The sequence below is a fragment of the Mercenaria mercenaria genome, chromosome 14, assembly GCF_021730395.1.
Source record: "Mercenaria mercenaria strain notata chromosome 14, MADL_Memer_1, whole genome shotgun sequence".
NCBI lineage: Eukaryota > Metazoa > Mollusca > Bivalvia > Venerida > Veneridae > Mercenaria > Mercenaria mercenaria.
Genome location: NC_069374.1, coordinates 54,829,139 through 54,854,289, shown reverse-complemented (window position 1 = coordinate 54,854,289; position 25,151 = coordinate 54,829,139). Strand labels below are relative to the sequence as shown.

Genomic DNA, 25,151 nt, shown 5'->3' with positions numbered 1-25,151 from the left:
GTGCCGTCAAAAACTAGGTCAGTAGGTCAAATAATAGAAAAACCTTGTGACCTCTCTAAAGGCCATATTTTTCATGGGATCTGTATGAAAGTTGGTCAGAATGTTCATCTTGATGATATCTAGGTCAAGTTCGAAACTGGGTTACCTGCGGTCAAAAACTAGGTCAGTAGGGCTAAAAATAGAAAAACCTTGTGACCACTCTAGAGGCCATATATTTCATGAGATCTTCATGAAAATTGGTCAGAATGTTCATCTTGATGATATCTAGGTCAAGTTCGAAACTGGGTCACGTGCCGTCAAAAACTAGGTCAGTAGGTCAAATAATAGAAAAACCTTGTGACCTCTCTAAAGGCCATATTTTTCATGGGATCTGTATGAAAGTTGGTCAGAATGTTCATCTTGATGATATCTAGGTCAAGTTCGAAAGTGGGTCACGTGCCGTCAAAAACTAGGTCAGTAGGTCAAATAATAGAAAGACCTTAGACCTCTCTAAAGGCCATATTTTTCATGGGATCTATATGAAAATTGGTCTGAATGTTCATCTTGATGATATCTAGGTCAAGTTCGAAACAGGGTCATGTGCGGTCAAAAACTAGGTCAGTAGGTCTAAAAATAGAAAAACCTTGTGACCTCTGTAGAGGCCATACTTGTGAATGGATCTCCCTAAAAATTGGTCAGAATGTTCATCTTGATGATATCTAGGTCAAGTTTGAAACTGGGTCATGTGCCATAAAAAACTAGGTCAGTAGGTCAAATAATAGAAAAACCTTGTGACCTCTCTAGAGGCCATACTTTTCATGGGATCTGTATGAAAGTTGGTCTGAATGTTCATCTTTATGATATGTAGGTCAAATTTGAAACTGAGTCAACTGCTATCAAAAACTAGGTCAGTAGGTCTAAAATTATTAAAATCTTTTGACCTCTCTAGAGGCCATATTTTTCAATGGATCTTCATGAAAATTGATCTGAATATTCACCTTGATGATATCTAGGTCAGTTTCAAAACTGGGTCACATGCGGTCAAAAACTAGGCCAGTAGGTATAAAAATAGAAAAACCTTGTGACCTCTCTAGAGGCCATATTTTTCATGAGATCTTCATGAAAATTAGTGAGAATGTTCACCTTGATGATATCTATATAAAATTCAAAACAGGGTCACGTACCTTCGAAAACTAGGTCAATAGGTCAAATAATAGAAAAACCTTGTGACCTCTCTAGAGACCATATTTTTCAATGGATCTTCATGAAAATTGGTCAGAATTTTTATCTTGATAATATCTAGGTCAAGTTCAAAACTGGGTCACATGAGCTCAAAAACTAGGTCACTATGTCAAATAATAGAAAAAAGGACGTCATACTCAAAACTGGGTCATGTGGGAAGAGGTGAGCGATTCAGGACCATCATGGTCCTCTTGTTATTATTGGCCATAGGGAAAAACCGAGACCACTTTTCTGTGGTACAACATGGATGGTACCTCCAATATTTAGGTGTATTTTGACATATCTGTACCTTGTAAGAATTTTTTTTTCTTTTTGGTTAAATTTCTTCCCTTTGTTGTTCCTGTCCTTTGGACTTAGATATTTTTTCTGAGGACCTTCTTGTCCTCAAGTGCAGTGATAACAGGTGAGCGATATAGGGCCATCATGGCCCTCTTGTTTAAAAAACCACTTGGTTCCTGAGGTAGAATATGTGTGATATATAACAATAATTACTAGTTTGTGCTAAAGGTCATTTATTGTGTATTCATATAATTTCTTGGACATAAAATTTTCATTGTTTTGGCCAGAATGGCAACATGTATCTTGTGCTGTTGTGGGAGCTTAAACTCATGGATATTAAAGTTAAAAGAATAAGATATGTTAAGGAATTTTCTGTGTTTATTCGGATTAAATTAACATAACCATGAAATTTATGAAAAATAGTTCCCACCAAAAGTAAAATAATAACACTTCTTTAGTGAATATAGTCAGTCAGCAAATACAGCAAAAATCTCTTACACAGTATTCAAAGTTTTGAAAATTTATATTTCCTATAATACTTGTGATATTATAAAGATATGTATCAAAGATCCGTAATCAGATAATACCTATCTGCTTTTATATCATGCATGGGTTTCTCATGAAGAAAATACTCTGTCAAATGGTAAGTGATACTCTACTGACAGCTAGGTCAGTTTTTGTTCTTGCGGCACTATAGCTTTTTGTATGGTGGAAGAAGACCCCAGGTGCACCTTGACATATTATTTCAGACAGGGTTCTGACTAAGAACCACTGGTCTTCCAAAACTCAGACGGACATTTCCTTGTATAAAAGAGTTCTGCATCAAGTGCATCTAGAACCTGCATCAGTGAGTAACAAGTGATTCAAAGTCATTAACCTAAAGCAGTTTACCACATAGGTTCTATAAGGATGGACTGTAATCAAGGCATATTACATCACCTTGTTGCAAAAAAAAAAATGGATAACTGCATTGTTGAAAGACTTCTGTTTTATTTGCCTTGAATATTGTTGGAAATGTTGTTTATTCTATCATATTTTAACTTCAGGGATTCAGACTAGTACATGCTACTGGCCAGTTAAAGTCTCAGACCTGAATAAAGTGATGTTGTTCAGACTCCAGCTGTGGGACACAGGTGACGGAGCATGCAAGAAATTTGATCACATTCTACCTGTAGGTATTTGCAGTTAGTACCGGTAGTGTATGATTGACTAGAGAAAAATCTCAAGCCACTGACCTTTTGGCTAATTATTGTAGGTTATTAGCTTTGTATCAGGAAATATGCATGAGTTCTGCAGTGGAAATATTGCGCAACTTAAGAACATGTGCGTATTTCCTGATGCAAAGATAATAACCTTTTTATTACATACGTGTTAACACGTATAAATGTAATGAAAGTATTACATTATATTACATTATGTCATGCACCCGATATGAAATTCAGGAGTCAGTGTATGGAAAAATATTGACCTTTCCAGTACCATTGTAACTTAAAAGGGAATGAGATAATTTTTCCTTTGTGTTATATTTGTCCATTGTTTTGATATATTGTAGCAACTCACTGAACTTGAATATTTTATCTGTTTAAGTCCCCATTGTAGCATTTATTAAATGGAAAGGTTCTTGAAAAATGTATCATATGCAATGTAGTCACAAATGTTAGATTTCCGTGGTAGAGCTTTCTATTCGAGACTTTTATTCTGATTTCAACCTGACTTAACCCTTACCATGGTGGACACGATTGATTTTGCCTTTGCGACCAGTGTAGATCATGATCAGCCTGCATGTCCATGCAGTCTGATCAGGATCTGCATTGGTCATCATTCAGTCAGTATCTTTTTGGTAAGCACCCCTTTTTACAGATAATGGTACTGTCCAAATTGAAAAAAATGGACAAGTTTATTATAGAAATGTAACAAGGTAAAGGTTAAGCACCTTATGTCACTCCCTTGATTGGCTGCATAGCACAGGTTTTATGGTAAATATGTTTTAGGAATTAACATCACTATGGTCCTCACTTGTATTTTTTCAGGCATGTACAGACAAGGTGGATGCTGTTCTTTTTCTGTTTTCGATAATTGATAAGTCAAGTTTTGATGAGCTTCACCAGCAAATCAGCCGTCTTACCACACCTAATGATAACATCGCCAGAATAGTGATAGCCACAAAGTATCCTTTTATTCATATCAAATGTATTGTAGTTTTTTAACATGTGGTCTCTTATTAGAGGAATAATTGTTCTATAGTCAAATGGGAAGAGAGAATGGGCAAACTTTTCAAGGCAGGTTTTTGTCTCACCCACTAGCTTTTAGAAGAAGCGAGACTAAGTGATCCTAATTAGGGCAAACTGTTACATATATTTCCTAAACATTGTAGGGTGATTTAGAAACTAATTTTACACCCTTATGGTGAGTTCAGGCCCCCTAGTGACATTGATGTTGAAGAAATTAGCATTTTTTTGGATTTTTTTATGTCTTTGAAAATTCACAGAAATGACAATTGCATATATTGCTTTAAAACCTTGTAGGATGGTTCTAAAACTCATTTTACAAACCTGTGGCGAGTCCTGGCTCCCTAGTGGCCTTGACCTTAAATATTATTTTCTAGATTTTTTTGACACCTTTGAAAATTCACAAAAATGACAATTTCTCAAAAACCGATACATATATTGCTTTGAAACCTTGTAGGATGGTTCAAAAATCATTTAACATATGCACAGTAAGTCCTGGCCTTCTAGTGGCATTGACCTTGAAGAAATCAGCCTTTGAAAATTCACAAAAATAACAATCTTTAAAAAAATTGTTACAGATATAGCTTTGAAACTTTGGAAGATGGTTTTAAAACTCATTTTGCACCTATTTCATGAGTGAAAGCTCCTGTGGGCGAGGCACTCTCAGGCAGTGGCGTTGTATTGTTGTTGTCTTTACACAGAAATGTAGATTATGTTTTTGGTTGTGACATATTTTTACTAGCCTGTTTTCAGTTAGGCAGGGTGCATGTAAAATTCCTTCCAGCGGCAAGCTCTTTTTCAGCATGCCTTAATGTTTTAGAAAAATTATTTAAATTATATAACATCCCTCATTATTTCAAATCATTTGATGTTATTTTTTAGCTGTAATATAGAAGCAGAATTTAGTAGTTTTCTTTGACAATTTACTAGATGTGATCAGCATGCCCATGCAGAAGTTACACAGAGAGATATAAGGGACTTTGAGAAAACCTGGAATATTCCGGTACTTCGAATGAAGAATACAGTCGACAGTAGCCAATCTGACACTAGTGATATCGTTCATGCTATGAATACAATATGTGAACATTTATGGCAAAGAGATTTAATTCTGGCGGGAAAAATATCAAAACCTGTACAAGTACAAGAAATAGATACAGTGAAGAAAACATTTACTTCAGATGAATATGTTTGAAACAGAATTGAGCTGTGCCATGAGAAAACCAACAAAGAGCATTTGCGACCAGCATGGATCCAGACCAGCCTGCACATCTGCGCAGGATCCATGCTGTTTGCTAACGGTTTCTCTAATTGCAATAGGATTTGAAAGCGAACAGCATGGATCCTGACCAGACTGCGCGGATGCGCAGGCTGGTCTGGATCCATGCTGGTCGCAAATGCACTATTTTGGTTTTCTCATGGTGCAGCTCATTTATAAACGTAGAATGAACTGTAAAATGGTATAGTGCTAGAGCAGTTTGTCAGTCTTCTAGCCACTAGCTGAGATGTCAATAGTGTGAATCCTTTATTGAGGAACGATCTTCTTGAATCTAGCAATTTTTACATGACTGTATGGCAAACATTTATCTAACTAATATTGTCTTTGTTTAATCTGCTTAGATATTTTTATGCCACAAAGAAGAACTGAGTAAGCCTTTAGTTCCAACAGTAACATTAAACTATATGGTAGTTTAAGTTGCTTTCTTAAGACATAAAAGACATTTTGTATGATGATAAAGATTGAGACATTGGTTTTGGATGTATCAGGGTTAAAACAGTTATGATGGCTTCTAAGTCAGACTTAGTCAAGAATAAATTGAAAAAGATGGTAAAGATTTTCTTTCTTCTTAAATTTTCAGCGGGAAGGTCGTGCTTGATATGTAAGATCTGAGAAATTATAATTGAGCCAGTCTATCTAGGTTGTACAACAGATATAGGCAAGTAACAGCAATTTTAAAAACTTTCATTCCATATGAATTTCGGTAAAATATATTCTTGTCAATGTAAATCGTTGACAACTTCAATAAAATAGTGCTTATATTCATATTATTTCTTCTTCTAGGCATAATTTGTTAATTAAATTTATACTTGTGCTAAAAATAACAGTATCTTGGTTGTGCAACCAGGGTAAGAGAATTAGATTGTAGAAATATTTTCAGTGAATATCTGAAATGTATTAACACAAAATTTGAGCCACGCCATGAGAAAACCAACATAGTAGCTTTGCGACCAGCATGGATCCAGACCAGCCTGCTTTGCCATCGGTTTCGTTAATTGCAATAGGCTTTGAAAGCAAACAGCATGAATCCTGACAAGACTGCAGGGATGGGCAGGCTGGTCTGGATCCATGCTGGTCGCAAATGCAATATGTTGGTTTTCTCATGGCGCAGCTCATTAATGATTAGTTCTTCAAGCTTGTAACAAATCCATTAGCTGACCAAAATCTTTTTAACCACCTTTAACATCATTTTGATTTTACACAAAAAAAGGTTGAAGAATGATTTCAAATGCATACTGTAAAAGCAGAAATGTTCGCAAGGGTTAAATATTCGCTACTTTACGAGGCCCTACGTCTTACGAATATTAATCCTGATGTAAATATTCACCATTAGTATAATTCAAGTAGGGTACCAGGTTTAAAATTTCGCGAATATTAAACCTCGTGAGTATACATTGTATTCAAAATGTAAAATTCACGAAATTTTAACCCATCAAAAATATTATAGATTAATCCTTCCAATTAATCTTGTTTATTCTGGCTAAATTCCAATTTAATTGTTTGTATGTAATTTTGCATCGGTTGTCATAACGCTAAGTCGTTGCTATGGTATGTATCGCGAGATTTCGTAGCAGACGATAATTTATAAGTAAAGTCACGTGTTTACCGTGCTTCCGATTTGCCAGTTTTAAGAACAACCCGCCCACCGCACCCCTTTTTTAGCATAATTTAAATACTATTTCGTTTGTTTTATGATACTATAGATTTTCAATCAATAATTATAATGGAAAAGTATTAAGGCAGTTACACGTTATATGCTATACTTGTCTATTTTTGCAACATTCTTGTTACTTTTTTGCTGCCGAGTTTTTCTCCCTCTTTCAGAATGCTTTACTTTTTATGGCATCAGATGTTAAGGCACATGAGTCAAGAAACGCTATAACCAGACAGAATCGGCACAAAATGCTACTTTTGAAGTTCAACATCATAGTATCGTTCAGAAGCCAACGATTATATCATTCAGCCTTATTCGGAAGGATCACAGGATATAATGAAATCGGTGACACTGTGATGGATATGTATTCTGTACTAGTTCAAAAAATCTATATTGACCGTTAACATTCACCAGCGTTAACTTTACTTGTGTTTAAATGTGCTTATTTAAAGAACTTGACATTTGTTAACTTTTACTTAGGTTTAAAGGTGCTTATTTGAAACACTTGACTCTAAGACATTTTGCCTAGTTTATGATTATGATTACTTATACCATTTGCAAATCAGATGTACATGGTGACATTTATAAATGATGTGAAGTGAGTGCGTTAAGGAGATACATATATTCTTGTTTGTCATTTTAAAAATGCTTAGCTTATTATCTTAAGCCGGTACCAGAACTTACAATTTTAAACTCTAAATATTTTCTTTTACTTTCTTCTCTTTTATTTATCTTCTCTCTTCTAATCTTTCTTCTGTCATACTGGCGGAAAATTCTTACGTCTGGGTGCGACTAGGACATGCCATACTGAGTTGTTAACTGTCAATTACTAAATCTTTTTGCATACTCATGGGTCCCTGACCAGCCGCCGCCATTTACCGGGGTTGGTGACACTCGTGGGTTCAAAATTCAATTTTTTCTGGTTCATTTTTTCGAGCATATAAGAATTGGCCAGAGAGCGAAAAGGGCTAGGCGTTCTTATAGTTGCTCAACCATTTACATAGGTTACATTTGTTGTTATTAGGTTTATGTTGCGCCAATGGTATCTGGTTCGTATATGGTACATGGAAGTACCTGGTTATTGTATGGTACCAAAGGGTTACCTGGTTTGTATAAGGTACATGGAAGTACCTGGTTCGTATATGGTACATGGAAGTACCTGGTTCGTGTATGGTACAAAAGGGGTACCGGGTTCGTATATGGTACATGGAAGTACCATATGGTACATGGAAATACCTGGTTCGTGTATGGTACAAAATGGGTACCTGGTTTGTAAATGGTACATGGTGTACCTGGTTTTTATATGGTACCAAAGGTGGTGCCTGGTTCTACCTGGCTTTGGCGCAACGAGGTTCAAATTATCTAAGGCATGCCCGGGTCGCACCCTTTGTGAGGATTTTCAACTTCAATCGCCATTTAACGTTTGAAAATGTAAGCCACTATGACCGTCTTTCAATCCACACCTACCCTAAATGAAAAATAAACTTGTGTTTATAATCGGAAGTGTTTTTATTTTCTTTTAAACATGAAAGCTTCGGTTATATGATGGTACGTCAACCCAGGAATTTTATCCTAGAATAAATGGTTTTACAGTATTCTGTTAGATCGACCTTTTCCATTACAAAGTGTCTCTTTGATTTCGCTAAAATAAATGTAAGTTATTGCCCTATATATTACACACAATTCTAAAGAACTCTGGTGGTGGTAATAAGATCATTTTAAATTTTTCAGAATGTCTTTATTTGTTTTGAATTTAGAATAAAAAATTTTGGTCTGCTAATTTCCAATTTGTTCTGCACTGTTTGTTATTCAGTCAGTAAATTTACTATGAACACACCTTCGAATAATAAATAGTACTGCCCAAATTGAAAGATGGGCCGGTCTATTTTAGAAATCAGCAGGGGCTTTTATACATATTTTTGTGACTACCCAAGTGTTTGGTGTAAGTGAATATGGCATAGTCCTTAACCTTAAGCCTGCTGGCGGCAAGTGATTCTGCCTTCGCGACCAGTGTAGACCAAAATCAGTCTGCACTGTTCGCTATTCAGGCAGTAAATTTTCAGTGAACATCCCTTCGAATAATAAATGGTACTGCTCAAATTGAATGATGGACTAGTCCATTTTAGAAATTTAGCAGGCTAAAGGTTAATTATCAAATCTTCATATGCTTTTTATATACAATAAGTAGAAAGAGACTAAACAAATTACAAATTTCTGGTTCCATGCCACTTGAATACCACCCGAGATGTGTCCTTAAATTATGCAAATTACCTGTTTAAAACAAGGAAATAAGCATTAAATTTTTGTTACATTAAACAAACTCTCAGACAGCGTTAATCATTCCAAAGGCTATAATAGTTTTTTTTAGCTCACCTTTTCAAAGAAAAATTCGAGCTATTGTAGCCGCCTGTTAAAGCTTTTAAAAAAGTCAAATATCTCTGACTACCAAAGCTATTGACTTGAAACTTAAAATGGTTATTTACTATCGAAGTCTACACCAGGAGAAACAATCCTTATAACTCTGATTTAAATTTTGATGGAGTTATGCCTCTTTTTGTATTAGAATTTTTGGTTAACGTTTTTGATTAAGTCAAATATCTCTGTTACTACCAAGGCTATTGACTTGAAACTTAAAATATTTATTTACTATCAAAGTCTTCACCATGAGAAACAATTCCCATAACTCAGATTTGAATTTTTTACAGAGTTATGCCCCTTTTTAATTTAGAATTTTTTTGGTTATAGTTTTATAATGTTTTTACTGCCAAAGCTCTTATTCAGAGTCAAGCACTGAGAAAATTAGAGCGCACTGTCTTACTGACAGCTCTTGTTCTTCTTAACAATCTGTGATACATAAATTTTATTGTTAAGTATTTGTAAACAAGAAATATCTTTAAAAATGATGGTCGGCGAATTGTAATAAGGAAAGAAGTTTATGAATTTTTCATCTAACATTCATCTTTCATCTAACATTTTTCAAATTGCAAAACTAAACACCGCACTTTAACAATTTAAATGGTTCTCTTTTAATTTTTCGCAAAGGTTTCGTAGGGTTGCAGTTTTGTTTCGTTTTATCCTTAGACGAATAATTACAGCAGTAGTTTGATGAAGATTCATGAAGCGGTTCATGAGAAGAGGTCATTAAACGTGTTTATATTTTTAGCTAAATTGGTCCCTATCCCCATTTGTAACAAAATAGCAGGAGACCTTACGATATTGTTACACATCGAGTTTGATAAAAATCCATTACATTTTACTGGTTAATGCTTAGAAAGTCATATCTACTTTTAGCTATAGTGGTCCCTAATAGGGCCCAAGTTCCTATATAAATAAATTTGGAAGAGAACCTTATAATGATGCTCCAGACCAAGTATGACAAAGATCCACCAAGCTGTTCATGAGACGCTGTATAAAGGCATTTCTAGTTTTAGCTCTAGCAGCCCCTAAAAGGGGTCAAATGTCCCAGCTGAACAAAGTTGGCTGCGGGCCTAATAAAGATGCTACAAATCAAGTTTGATTAGAATACATGAGAAAAATCAATTAAAGGATTTTTTTATTTATTATTTTTATTTATTTCTAAAATAGGCCAACTGATCCCGCTTTAACAAATGCATATTCGCTATTCATGAATCTTTGGACAATGACGTCACACCTATAAAAAAGTGAAGGTCAAGCAAAACATACAATTGTAATAATTTCAATATTTCTGTTTCATAAGCAAAGTTTGACCGTAGTCATATCACATAGATAAACTGTATGCAGCGTACCTTCATTTCAGTGTAGTGAGATTCAGTCATTATATAGCATATATATAATAAAACAGATTTCAACTGAGTTCAATATTTGCATACCATATTAAAGAAAAATATTCATATTTAATAAATCAGTTAAGTAATTTATAACAAATATATCAAAGCAAACAAGTACTGATTTTAATATGCAATCTGAATAAGTCACAAAAGCAAGAAACCATTTCATTTACAGACGACAATTGTAACAAGGAAAATCTTTTAAAAAGCATTTCTCTACATAAAAGACTCTTATCACACCCTTATTCATGTGATACGCAGACCGTATTCAGCTCTCTTTAATTTGATATATGTTGGTATTTGAACAGGTTTTTATCATATTTATTAAACTTATCATTTTGAGATATATCAATATTCTTGCTAAATATACTGAGCCAAAGTTAGCTTTAAAACTGTGAACAGCGTCGTTTAGGATAAACGCTTTTGTCTACATTTCACTCAGCCAAAGAGCTATAAAATAAATAGATCGGCAACTTCAAAGGCATATAGAGCAAATCTCGCCAACATCCCATGACAACTGAATGAGGTCTTGTTGCAAGCGTCTGTTGATCACGATGGATCAAGTCGGCAAACGCTTTTAAATTAGGTTACTTTCGGATCGATTGTTTATAATGATAATGGTGCTTTTTTAATGTTATTAGTATTTTCTACACGGAGAAGGAATGAATTTATGAATGGAAGTCTAATAAATCAACAGTTTTTGTTTGAAAAAAGGACTCGATTCGGTTTATTACGCGCCGGGCATACGCCAATTTTACACTTCAATAAGCGCCTGTTGATTTGATCACGATTGATCAAGTCGGTAACCGCTTTGAAATAAGATAACGCTCTAACACGAGATGACACGGGATTATCCCCAGTTGCCATTGTGTATATTTTTAGTTCTTTGACTCAGCGTAGCACAATCAACAGAGTGAAAGAAATTGATACTCTCGTCCAATCAGGCAGAGTGTTGCATAAATCTTCCATTTTGATAAATTATCTATAATGCGTTATCAAGTAGTTTGATTTGCAAACTGAAGTCACGTGGCATAGGTAACGAAAACGAATTTAGACGGCGTCGCCGAAAAAATTGGTATTCTGTTGTAAAACAAACAGCCGGTCTTTCAGATCAATCTTGCTTTCTAATTTTGTTTAGCTTTAACCTAGAATTATATGCATACCAGTTTGGAAAGCTGCATGATGATGTGAAGAAGAATTAATAATTTTATCAGGAAGTTGTATGTCCAAAGTCTCTTTTTTTCGAGCTCAGACACCTGCAAACTGTCTTTATTTTAAAACATTTTTTGAATAGCATTGCATTTACCACTAAATAGTAAATTTTATGGCACTTTTAAACAAGAGAGCCATGAAGGCCCTGTATCGCTCACCTGACCTGACCTAAAGATCATCAAGATAAACATTCTGACCAAGTTCTATTAAGATATGGGTCATAAATGTGGCCTCTAGAGTGTTAACAAGCTTTATATTTGATCTGACCTGGTGACCTAGTTTTTGACCCCACCTGACCCAGATATAATCTTGACCTAAAGATCATGAAGATTAATATACTGACCAAGTTTCATTAAGATATGGCCATGAATGTGGCCTATACAGTGTTAAGTACCTTTTTCTTTGATTTGACCCAATGACCTAGTTTTTGACTCCACATGACCCAGATTTGAACCTGACCTAAAAATCATCAAGATTAAAATTCTGACCAAGTTTCATGAAGATACAGTCATAAGTGTGGCCTCTAGAGTGTTAACAAGCTTTTCCTTGGATTTGACCTTGTGACTAAGTTTTTATCCCCAGATGACCCAGCATAGAACTCGTCCAAGATTTTGTTGAGGGTAACATTCTGACTAATTTTCATAAAGACTGGGCCAAAATTGTGACTCCGGAGTGTTAACAGTAAAATTGTTGACGATGGACGGAAGATGACGGACACAGGGCGATCACAAAAGCTCACCTTGAGCACTTCATGCTCAGGTGAGCTAAAAAGAGGGTATACAGTGTTTTGCTTAGTCAGTCAGTCAGTTGGTCTATAACTAGAGAATGCCTGATCAAACTTTAAAGGATGACTCCTACAAACGATCACCCCTTCAAGATGATGATGTGCACAAATCATGAGCTTGCCATGCTGGTTCAAAGTCAAGGTCACAACTTTGGGTCAAAGGTTTGAGCCTTCCATTTTGTGTTCACTCTGTTTCTACTAAATCTCTTGATAGATTTTCATGAAACTTAGGTCAAATGATAACCTTATCAAAATGATGTGCAGAAATCATGTCAGACAATTGTGGCTCAAGGTCAAGGTCACAACTCTGGGTCAAAGGTTTGGGACTTCCATTTTGTACCCGGTCTGTATCTCCTAATCCCCTTGAAGGATTCATATGAAACTTAGGTCAAATGATCACATCATAAATACCATGTGCAAAACTCAGTCAGCCATGCCAGCTCAAGCTCAAGGTCACAGCTTAGGATCAAAGGTTTGAGCCTTCCATTTTGTGTCCACTCTGTATCTTTTAAACCCCTGGAAGGATTTTCATCAAACTTGGTTCAAATGATCACCTCACCAAGAACTCATGATTCAGCATGTCAACTCAAGGTCAAGGTCACAACTAAAGGTCATAAACCACTTGAAGAATTTTCATTAAACTTGGGTCAAATGATCACGTCATAAAAGCAATGTGCATAATTCATGAGTCAGCCATGTCAGTTCAAGGCCAAAGGTTTACCTTTTGAAGCTTCTCTATCCATAACAGTGGCAGGGGATTTAACTGTCTATCAGACTGCCTTTAGTACATAATTCATCATATGCTTAAAAATAATTTTCACACAAATGGCGGCGAATGCCTGTCCCATCATTACGGTCTGGAAGCAAGACATTACTGGCATCATTTCCAAGGTCTGGCTCATCAGTACTGTCATCCAGTGGCTCATTCAACAACATTGCAATGTTATGGAGGACAACACAAGCCAATGTTACAAGTGCTGCTCTCTCTGGTGACATACGTAAACCAACCTGAAGACAAGGAAACCGTCTCTTCAAAATTCCAAAACTTTGCTCTATTAAAACACGTGCTCGACAAAGAGAATTGTTGAATCTTCTTTCTTTTTCACTGGCTGGCTGGTTGAACGGCGTCATAAGGAAAGGTCTGCAAGGATAGGCTGAGTCTCCGACCAGAAGACCATTATACTGTCCTGAAAGTTTATAGAAAACCTTTTAAAGTATAATTATGGTAAGAGGGCATTTATTTTGATATGAAAATTGGCCTATGTTTGAAACAATTTTGAAATAGAACTACTCAATGGGCAGTTTGATGAAATACAGTTGAAATTGGTGAAGTACTTCTATTAAAATATTGCAGACAGACAGACTTCAGACATACAAGCACCTTGTGCACAGGAAACTGAAAAGCGAGAATAAGGTCAATAGAAAATATAATAGTTAACATAATGAGCACTTAACTGAATAAATACTAAACATGAAACTAAAATTCTAACATGGCTTGATTTGATTTCCACTTAAAGTCAAGAAGGAAAAAGTGCTCTGTATATTCTGCGATAAACAACGGTTGACGCACTAACCGGTAAGAGAGCATTTTCACGTCAATTATGACGTCAAATTGCCACATGACGTTGACGTCAAATTGCCACATGAAATCAGATACATTTCTCCTCGGGTAAATGAAGTCCAGCATGATCTTTACTAATATATGCCAATGAGCATGTCAGAATGAAAAAAATAAATGCCTTCTTCTGATTTTTTATCTAATTTACCATGGCTCATCTTCAGATGCTCCAGTATTTAACCATCCGTGCTAATGACCTTGTGGCTCAATCCCTATGCATCTCGGCTCTACAGTAAACCACATGAAGGCCTTGTTAATTTAAGTATTCTGATTCACCACATTTCTATTTTTAATACACATAACTGCCAACAGTGTTCAAGCCAGTAAATATAGATTTTTAGACAGCATGTTATTTGCCACTCTCCAACATGAGTTTGAACATATCATCAGAAAAAACCTGTCATGTAATGAATCATTATAACAGTCCAAAGATCAGTGGTTTTACAAATTTTGTGCAAATTCTGCAACACTATGTGGGGTTTCATGAAAACCTCTGCATACTTCAGCAATAGAAATAATCAGAAACAGAAACCTTTATTACCATTTTCCATTGCATCTCTCAGCCTACTATTGCGAAACACTCTTGCATCATGAACACAGCCGGGCCATTCAGCAACACAGTTGGTAAATTGGTAGTCAGCATCACATACCATCTAAAATATGAAAATGAAATTCATCTTATTCTATGCCTGCTTTACACCTGTATCAGTGTTGAAAAGTGTCTCGTCAAATTTATTCCAATAAAGTACTTATATTGCAACAAATTTTGATTACATTTTTGGTCATGATAGTGTTCTTAAGTAAGTGACAGAAATTCAAATACCAAACAAGTGCAATTAAATCAAACAGGCTATCAAAACTACTGGTTGCATTATATAATTGCAAAGGATATTCTTACGAATTTTATTTATGATATAACAAAAACATTCATAAGTATCAAGTCGATATCTAACATAGCATTCAAATTATGACTCAAACCAGTTTTTTCACAAAAAGGGAGATAATTAATAAAGAAGATCACATAGACAATTATAGTTCATATGATAACATATGGTTCCTTGTCAATGCTACCATCTCAATGACCTTACTGAATATATCAAGTATAATGTCAATACCTTACATGGTATTCCAGTTAAGTCCTAGACAAGGTTTTCAAACCAATGAAATAATTAAAAAATGGGACCACCTATAGTTATACACTCCCTCGCTCTGACATCTATCAATATGCATGAAGTATCAAGTCGATACATTGTAACATTGTGTTAAAATAATGCATCGGTCAAAGTTTTCAAAACAAGGGAGATGATTCAACAATATAACCAACTACAGTTATATTTCCTTGTCAATGCACTCCGTCTCACTGACCTATATTAATATAACTTATCCCTGTGACTTTAAATAGGCAAATAACAGAACCCTTAATAAATATTTTTATCACATGTTTGGCATCACGGAAGTGCAATAAAGCTACTGAATAAAAATGATAATACACTAGTGTAATAAAGCTTTGACGTCGACGTCATTTATACTATAGGCGACGTCAGTCAAATTGTCTTGTTTATATAGCAAAAGAAAGTCGATTTTTTTATTTTTCGACAAGAAAGGCTAACATGTGATAAAAAGAATATTACACTTGTGACTTTCCATATTGGATTTATTAAACTCGTTGAATAAAACTGATAAAATGCTCGGCAGAGCCTCGCATTTTATTATTTTATTAAACTCGTTTGATAAAATAACAATATGAAAAGACACTCATGTAATATCCTCTATGCAGCTGCATAGCATTCTGACATTGTATTATGATAGACATAAAATGCCATACATATAGCAACATTATTACATTTTAGGAAAGCACACTTTACCTGCACATTAATCGAGTGATATCCTTTCCGATTGACATAATCACCTTCATTGTCTGTAGGTGCTTGTATTTTTACATGGGTACAGTCAATTGCTCCCAAGACATTCGGAAATCCTAAAGAAAGCATATATTTGAAAAAATGTGCAATAACAATCAAATCTGCTTAAGCCAACACATACAATAAGAAATAGAAAACAATAATTTATCATGTTTATAAGACAATTTTTTTCTAAAGCTTAATACTGGAGCAATGATAAACTTCTTCCCAGCTTTATATGAGAAGTTTTTTCATGAACTTAGTATTTAAAGACCATTTGTGTTATGTACAGTACTTGGTATTTAAACCAACTGTATTACAACAAAACACTTCCTGTCTGTTAAAGAGTGATATTTATTGTGATAATTTAAACTATATGCATGCCATTAGGACACAGGTGCCCCTGCCCACCTAATCCTGTCACTGTAGACTCAAGATTATATGTATACTACTAATGATGTTAGAAATACAAACTGTTAAGAGCTTTAATTATGTGTATTTTTTACTTAGTGAAGGACCATACATCTGGCATAGCTAAGTAAAATCCAAAAGAAAACACCGCTGCAAAACTTCACTGGCTAAAAAAATGTCTTCTATAATTGTTTCATGACTGTAGGTTTAGTACATTTTGACATACATGCAGCACAAACTTTTCTTTTAGGACTTAGTCAAGGGCCAATGTGAAAAAGAAGAAAACTGGGGTGCACATAATATTATGCACATGCTGAATAATATTCCTACATGATTTCTTCATGACTTTAGGGGATTTTTTTATAGAGGTATTCAACACAAGCACTGTGTGTGTATTTTGTACAAAGTCAAGAACAATAACTTGAGTAAATCCCATGTGCACAACTTCAACTGCTGAACAATATTCCTATGATGTTTAATGACCTTATGTTATATTTGAGACCTGTATATAACTAGTATATAGGCCCACCTAAAATAAAAATGACACTTTATTTTTTTTAAACATAAATGAGCTGCCCCATGAGAAAACAAACATAGTGTCTTTGTAACAAACATGGATACAGACCAGCATGGGCATCCACGCAGTCTGATCAGGATCCATGCTGTTTGCTTTCAAAGCCTTTTGCAATTAGAGGAACTGTTAGCAAACAGCATGGATTCTAACCAGACTACGCGGAGCCACTATGTTGGTTTTCTCATGGCATGGCTCATATTATATTAAAGAGTTGAGAGGTATATAGGAAGCATGCTTTATATCACAACGATATAGCCTCTCCAGTTGATGCCCATAGAGGCATTGGAGAGTACTTTGTGGCAGTTGAATAATGAAAATTTTTAAAATACTTTTTAAAAGTCCTTGACTAATGAGCAATTCGCAGTGTTAAGGCGTGTACTTAAGACATGCATGGCTTAATCTTTGAGACCAGCATATGACTACTGGCAGGATCAACTGGCTAGCTACTTTGAGACGCAGCTCATGCTCTTGCAAGCCGTCGCTTGTTCGGGTCACTCCCGTTGCAAAGGCCACTGAGATGGCCCGCTGCTGGGTTTGTCCCTACTACGGCTGCGGCAAAGCAAGCGAGCACGGCTGCTTCTCTTTCGCCCGGCAACCGTCTTTCATGTAAACAATGTACACTGACATGTAGTCCAACTAACTGTACGCAGGTCGTGGTATTGTGATAATTTTTGCACCTGTGGGCAAATATTTCTTCTCAACGAGGTAGCGGCCGACATACCGTAAATTACACAGTTACATTACTGACAGTCTGTGAAATCAGTCTGTCTTGCAATCGAAAAATTCAGACTCAAAGTACATGATATACTTCAAGAAACAATCTGTCACAGTCAGATAGGACAATAAATTTTAATTTTCAAAGGTTCAGTTGAACGAACATGTTCAAAATACAACTCGTACATACATGCGGTTTGGTACGAGTGTTTTAAGTACGAAAAAGTAACATGATAAAAGAAGACGATAGTGAGTTACTGGGTAAACAAAACACTTTTATCATTCCAAAATAAAAAATACACATTTAGAATATATTAAAGACACTGATCTTTACGCATTGAAGAAAATCTTGGAAAACGAATACATCATTCCCCAGCGACAGATGGTCGGCCATTTGCAATTCACGAAATGACACGAGTATTATTTCCCTTGGTCAAGGTCAATCCATATTTAGTAACATTTTATGGGTTTTTTTCTTACTGATTATTTTTAGCAACAGAATGTAAACAATGCTTACTGCTGAGTCGGCAAAACTTTTCTTTGGCAGCCTGTGCCCGTTCCTGCCTCGGCATCTTTATGAAGTCCTTAGCCTTGCTAGCAAGTCCACAGGCAACTCTGAAAACACTCCGACACACTGAAGCCTCTGACAGCCCTACCGAATCTCCAACGAGACGCATAAACGACCCCGTTGCAAAAAAACGGAGAGCTGCCAGAAGCTGCAGTACCGGTGGCACTGCATGACTCCGTCTTGTCGGTCTGGCAAGGAATCTGCTTACAATAGCCAAAATGTATAAGATACTGGCCCTGGAAAAACGATACCTCTGCCGAAGTTCATCATCAGTCATGTCTTGAAGACGAAATCTTTGTCTAAAACGACGTCTGTCGCGGGGGCGACGCGGACGGAAGCGTCTAATCGCCATTTTGTTTCTTTGAGATAAGCTCTTGAGACAGCCCAACCCTTGACTCAAGAAATCTGAGAAAAATCTCAGCGCCTAAGTTGAGATTTTACTGAGATTTTTTTTGTGAAAGCCAATCTGAGAAAAATCTCAAGCTGAGAATCAAAGTTGAGATTTTTCTCAGACTTGAGCTGAGATTTTGACTTGAGAACGTTAGTGAAAGCGGGGCCTGGACGCACAGATGAGAGACACTCGTAGAATGTCGTGTAAAAGATTAAATTGCGAGTTGTTTGCTGATTATGAAGGCATTCCGATGTCAAAATACACAAAGTTCGAGACAACCTCGTCACAACTGTCACCAGTGCCTTCATCGTCATCGTCATTATCGGTAGCAACAATTGCAGCGAGTTTATCATCAGCAGATAAACTGAAAGCAAATGTCACAAACGAAATTGCAGCACCTGCTCCAAAACGCGGAAGATTGATCAAAAGGTTGCCAGACAACGTTGCCGCAGACGACCCTTCTGAGGTCAAGGTCACTCCGGTCCAGCGCAGAGGTGCATGGCGTAAAAAAGGCGAGAAGCGATTTTGAAACTTGTTTGCAAATATTTACCTAATCAGAACTATTTTATCAAATCAATGCCAAATTATCAAAATATATATATCTTGCATTCACATGTTGCCTGTGTGTGTTTTTTCTTTTTCTTTTTTTTTTCTGGAAAGCTTGGTAAGATTTGTTCTTAGCCCGTAGTTATCAACGCCTTAAGCAAGAAATTTACATTTGAAAAAAATTCTTCTTTAAATCAGCACATCCTATGATGCAATTTGGCATATTTGTACAATCGCTAACTCCACAAAGCTCATCAAGATTTTATGGAGCAATGGTCTAGTGGTTAATATGTCGGCTACCCATCCAAGGCGTCGTGGGTAGAGCACCACTTTGGTCACGATCACGCCTTCTCATATGACACCAGTAGGCCTACTGGTTTTTCCAGGAAGCGATCTTGAGAGTAGTTCAAATAAGCTTGAAGCGTTCATCACAATTAATTCGTCAGGGTAGAGAAGTTGTTACTGACTTGCAGGGAAATATTACAGGTGCAAATATATGAAAAAGCGGAAAAAACTCGTTCGAATATGTCATCCTGTCAGTGTTTACAAACACCAACAAGATGGCGGATATGGTAAACTTGATTTGGATTGTTTACAGCACATAACTTTGTATGCACAACTTTGAGACAATGTGCAAACAAATACAGTTCCCACTTAGTTCTTCAGTCTCACCACTGTTCAAAATACTATCTTCATAACTTTCGATTATTTTTTTTCTACCAAACCTTCAAAATCATCATTATTTTGTAATGAAATATGTCATGAAGACACTTCTTCAGAACCCACTTACCGTACTTATCTATGAAACAGAAATCCAACCAATATCTAAGTTGAAACTGAAATGACGTTGCTTTTGCTGGGTCTCACATGTCGTACAGAACCATCAACCTTTTGAAAGACAGCTAGATATTACGAATTATTTCACGACGGCTGTAAAATTTCTCCCCATACTTGGATTTAGAGCTGTTATATTTTCCGGTCCTTCGGGATACTTTTACTATGATAGTATTGTGCTTAAGCCAATGCTTGGGGGGGGGGGGAGGTGTAACGGAGAAATTTCAAGTTTACTACAACACAATTCCGTTTAAGCTGGTGCTAGGGCTCGGACATGTGGGGGTGTTGTATATTTTATTACCCCTCGTGAACAGACTTAATCAAACCGATTCTGTTTCATGGTTTTTATAAGATTTCGTAGTTTTTCCTAACTGGCGGTTATTTTACGGAGGTAACAGTTCATAGATTCTGCTTTAGAAGTTTAAATGAATAAAATTGTATGTGGGATTTAATTTTGCGACAATAGCTTCATCATACGACTACAAACTCTGGGTACATATTGATCCCAGAGCTATAGGCGGCATGATATTATAAAATAAGTTATCAAAGAATACGTGTTGGCAGGAAACGGAAGGCCAGTGCAGTCACACAATACTGTTTCAGAAGAACGTATCACATGAGTCCTGACCTATTGATACCCCTCGGTAATAATTAAGATGTCATCGGAATTGACGGAAAGGACAGAGAAGTTGCGGTTGCGATCATGACTATACTTATTTTGTTAACAATCAAAACTTTTTGATAACAAGAGGAAGTCCTCATTTGATGTTTGTTTGGCAGAGGCTGTGTGATCACTGGCTTTCTCTCTTCTTGTTCCTCCATATAGCACCGTCTTCTAAAAGAATAGCACCGTCTTCTGTAAGATTGACAGAGTGCAAATCTTAAAAAAAAAATATATTGTTCAGTATATACTATATTTACGCCTGTAAATCAATTCAGTTTAAGGACCTAAGCACAGCTCAGAAATATAGTTTGCTGCTTAACATAACCAAGTTTGTTATATATAATCATTAAGACTCCTTTAATAAACTCACGCAAAATCCACACAGCGATAACTTCCCCTATCAGCACGAGACCACTGTATTAGAGATCAACGGGCTTTACTATTTATTTGATTCTTTTGAACTTTATGGGCACTGTGGAGTGGAGCGCGTTGTACTTTACAATAGCGCGCCCTGAGAACTGCTGACTGGACGTTTCGCGCTGCTTAAATATCTTACTCACAGCTATTGTTATCTCTCCAACATATTCATCTGTTAAAGGACTGATGATTAAAGCTGAACGGTTTTTGTTTTTTTTGTTTTTTTTTTGTCTTAAAAGCACTGACGACTAGTATGCACTGCGAACTTTCTAGATCATTGATCACTCAGAACAATTTGAAGTAAGTACGCCTTAACAAGAGAGAAAGGAAAAGCACAAACAAACGTCTATGTTTTAATTGTCCGGGGGGAAAAAGAGTAATAATTGTCGCTATTTGGTCCGAGCTACTTCTCCTTTACTGTTGGTGGTGGTGTGTGTGTGTGTTCGGGTTTAAAGTCTTTTTCAACATTTTTTCTTGTAGCAGTGAGCACAACGCCCGACTTTATAGTGCTGCCTCATTGGAATATCATGTCGTAGACACATGACATGATATTCCACCCAGTCACATTATACTTACACCGGGCTGATCAGTCCTAGCACTATCCTCTTAATGCTGAGCGCCAAGCGAGGGCATTTACGTCATTGGTATGACCCACGACCTCCCGCACTCGAAGCCGGCGCTCTACCACTAGGCTACCGAGCGGTTTACTGTTGGTGGTGTTTGGCTGAAAACTCAAGATAATAAGCATGAAGCCTTGTTGTTCTTCTGGTTTTATGGTTGCAATATTTTTCAATGAGCTATTACCATTTGATTTTTAAACTAAATATCTACTTAGAGCATGTCCTTTTCCAAAAAAAAAAGAAACTAACCAAAGGGAAAAGATCAAGTCTAGACAAGATTTTACATTCGTCGGTGAAACCCCCGAATTTTTTGGCAAATTATGGCTAAAAAAATTTAATTCTGTTTACAATCAATTGTTTTTTTACTTGACCCTAAAAGCATTGTTGCCAATCATTCTTTGATACTTTTAATTCAGAAATTGAAAAAAAAGGTTTAAGACCGATTGAAAAGGAATTTTTTTTTCCCCGATCTTGCCCCTATACCCCCAAGATTAAATGGACTTAAAAGGAACATCATCCCAATTGAAAAACCTTGATTTTAAATTTAGGGGCTGAAGTTTTGATTATTGTAGCCCACAAAAAAGACTTGGTAGGTTTAAAATCACGTCAGCAGTTTCATTCAAAATTATTTATCACGGATTTATGGCCTTCAAACTTCATATTGAAAAAATTTTTCCCAAGGACTTCCCTTTTTAAAGTAATGTACAAAACCTTTTGTGCACCCACGTTTTTACGCGGGAAAAGTTTTTTTTTTTCAAAATTTGCAAAGTGGGATTTAAACAAAGCCGGGATTTTGTAGATGTCTTTTGGCAAAAATATTTTTTCCAAATCTTTTTGACATGTTTTGCTTGTTGGGTTTTTTTTATGAATTAAAATAATTTTCGTTTTTTTTGTCCGGGGACGGTACAGTTGGGATAGGATATTACGAAAAAAGTGAAAAGTTCTTCCCTTTACTTAGTGTTCCGCCATTAGTAACAACTGTCAACAAAAAAGCGGGAAGTTTGATTGTTCGATGGCATAGTACTGCAGAAGGCAGAGCATGTTATCAGTCCTTCACTAAAAACAAGCAAAGACAAGAACTTTTGGGTAAGACGAAAAAATCTTTTCTCTTTTACATTTTCACAAAATAAGTCAAAATTTTTGTGTGGGTATAAAAATTTTTTTTTACTTTACCATATTGACTGATTAGATGACTTATTATTTCATTTTGTAAAAATTTAAATTAGTTAATGTCAACCCCAGCCCCGTATATTAAAGGTAAGGTAGGTTTTCTTTTAGGTAGCAGACCCAAAGTAGAAATTCGGATTGGAACCCCCTAGCCCTTCGGGCTACCAGATGGGAAATTTTTTCCAGCTGTCAAAAATTTCTCTAGCCCAAACTTAAAACCCAAAAATATCTTGTTTTACACAAAATTTTTCATGTTTAAGGAAAAAAAAAAGAAAAATTTTTCAACAATTTTAACTCTGAATACCCCAGCCCCATATCATCATCTTTGGGTCCCCATCATTGGAACGTCAAGATTCCTGATTTTTGCCAGACGAAACCCCAACCCTCAAAGCAAAATTTTCAATTTTCCAAAGGACCGCATCCAAATTTACCGCTACTCGGCTTTTGACAATTTGCAAGAGCAAAATAGAGTAAATACACACATGGAAAAACACAAAAACAGGCAAAATTTTAAGCTCGGGCCTACTTCGGCTCTTGTGAGATTTACCTGAAAGTGTGAAAAGCGAATCAAAATCCGTACCCCAGAGGTGTTGAAATCAGCCGATTAGCCCCCCGCAGTTATCTTTGACATTAAAGGTTTTGATTGTCAAAATGTGAAAGGGCCCAAAAAGGATTAACGTTTATCTTTTTGTGATGGATTCATGAACAACAGCAATTTATAAACCATGATGCTGTAGGGTTTTTTAAAAATTAGTTTTGTCTTTTTTTAATCACATTGGGAAAAAAAGGGAGTCGGGACAGGCTTGTATCTAGGGAATGGGTAGCCCAAGCTGAAATTCAGTACCACGGCTATGGACTATTACTACTTTGTTTCCCCGAAACATGGACCCAAACGATAACTGGAAAATAATGTATTCTCTTATGCTTTTTGGGGAATGTTTGCAATTTAAAATTGTACGCGAGTTGGCCATTGTATAATTTTAGCAGTTCTTCTTTCCTCCAGTACAAATAGGAGGATTTTTTTCTGTGGTGAACATTTCGCGACGATTCTATGATGTGTTTTTTTAATAGCATATTAACTATTAAAAAACAAAATTATTGGTGAAATTTTAAGATACCTGGAAATAATCCACTTTTTTCTTACATTCAATTGATGTTTATGTAAAAATTTCAAAACACGACTTCGTCACTGTTTTCAAAACAACACCCCCATTTTATAAGGCCCCTTTGTGTCCCTATGACGATAACATTGCTTAAACCCGTTTTGGGGAAAAGGGAATGGGGAACATGTAAAAACAGCAAGGGACCAAATGAAACATAAGTTTTGTTCCATTTATTATGCCTACGGTTTTTACCAAAAACTGTTTCACCACAGAAAAGTCTTTTTTGGTTTTGAAAAAAAGAAGGGATTCCCCTATCACAAAAAATTCATTCAGTTTTGACGTCAAATTATTTGGACGGGATTGCCCCGCTTTTATTAAACTTCAAACTATTTTGAGCTACTTTAATTCTAAAAAATACCAAAAAAAGGCCTAAAAGGGTTTAAAAACATTCACAGGACCTTTAAAATTTTCCTATTTGAAGAGATGCAGAAATGTTCACACCTGTTGGTTTTGAATCCGGAGCCTAAGATAGCTTTGGTAACAAAACCTTAACCTGAATTTTTTTTTTTTCGATCATAAGTAGTGAATATTGATCAGTTTTTTCCAGCAAACTAGGGTTCTTTGCAGAAAAAACACAAGCCCCTGAACCCCTTTAAAAAATTTTTACAGAAAATTTTTACATTAATTTTTTTACAATTTTCCTTTCCGTTTTGCTTTGAAGAATTAATTTTATATATTATACTTACTGACTGACAGGCCCTTTTTGAAAAAACCACCTTTGTCCCGCACATATGGGAAATTCATACAAAATCTTTTGTCAGGGGAAAAAGGTGTTGGCAAGACGTGCACATTGCCAACTTCAGGGCAGACATTTCCAAAAAAACCCCCAGAGACAGCAGGTATTGCAAAATCATATTTTACCATTTGAACTTTTTAATAAAAAATTCAGAAATGGAAAGTATTTTTGTTGACTAAAACTTTATGAGGTAGAAAATGTGTGATATTAACAATAATTTCTATTTGTGCTAAAATCATTTTTTGTGTATTCAATCATTTCTTGGGCATAAAATTTTCATTGTTTGGCCGAAGGAACAGTATCTTTTGCTGTTGTGGGGCTTAAACTCATGGTATTAAAGTTAAAAGAATAAGAATTTTAAGAA

The 25,151-nt window shown here is 35.8% G+C and overlaps 2 protein-coding genes across 3 annotated transcripts in view; one reads left to right on the top strand and one right to left on the bottom strand.

The window, feature by feature from the left end:
* LOC123527543 (ciliogenesis and planar polarity effector 2-like) overlaps window positions 1–25,151 on the top strand; it is a 35,651-nt gene that overhangs the window by 5,539 nt on the left and 4,961 nt on the right. The window contains exons 3-5 of one of the 2 annotated variants that reach the window (XM_045307064.2): window positions 2,547–2,671; window positions 3,531–3,667; window positions 4,659–5,552. In XM_045307064.2, coding sequence (XP_045162999.2) covers window positions 2,547–2,671; window positions 3,531–3,667; window positions 4,659–4,920 — 524 coding nt within the window. In that variant the 3' untranslated portion in view covers window positions 4,921–5,552. Of the gene's footprint in view, window positions 1–2,546; window positions 2,672–3,530; window positions 3,668–4,658; window positions 5,553–25,151 lie in introns of those variants that run through there. The other variant, XM_053523539.1, reaches the window with a different exon arrangement.
* On the bottom strand, window positions 13,081–16,606 carry LOC123545544 (putative nuclease HARBI1). The gene is made up of 3 exons (XM_053523540.1): window positions 15,947–16,606; window positions 14,623–14,734; window positions 13,081–13,650 (listed from the first exon to the last, which is right to left on the bottom strand). Exons 1-3 carry the CDS (start codon window positions 16,070–16,072, stop codon window positions 13,268–13,270), a joined length of 621 nt encoding a protein of 206 aa, XP_053379515.1. The 5' UTR covers window positions 16,073–16,606; the 3' UTR covers window positions 13,081–13,267.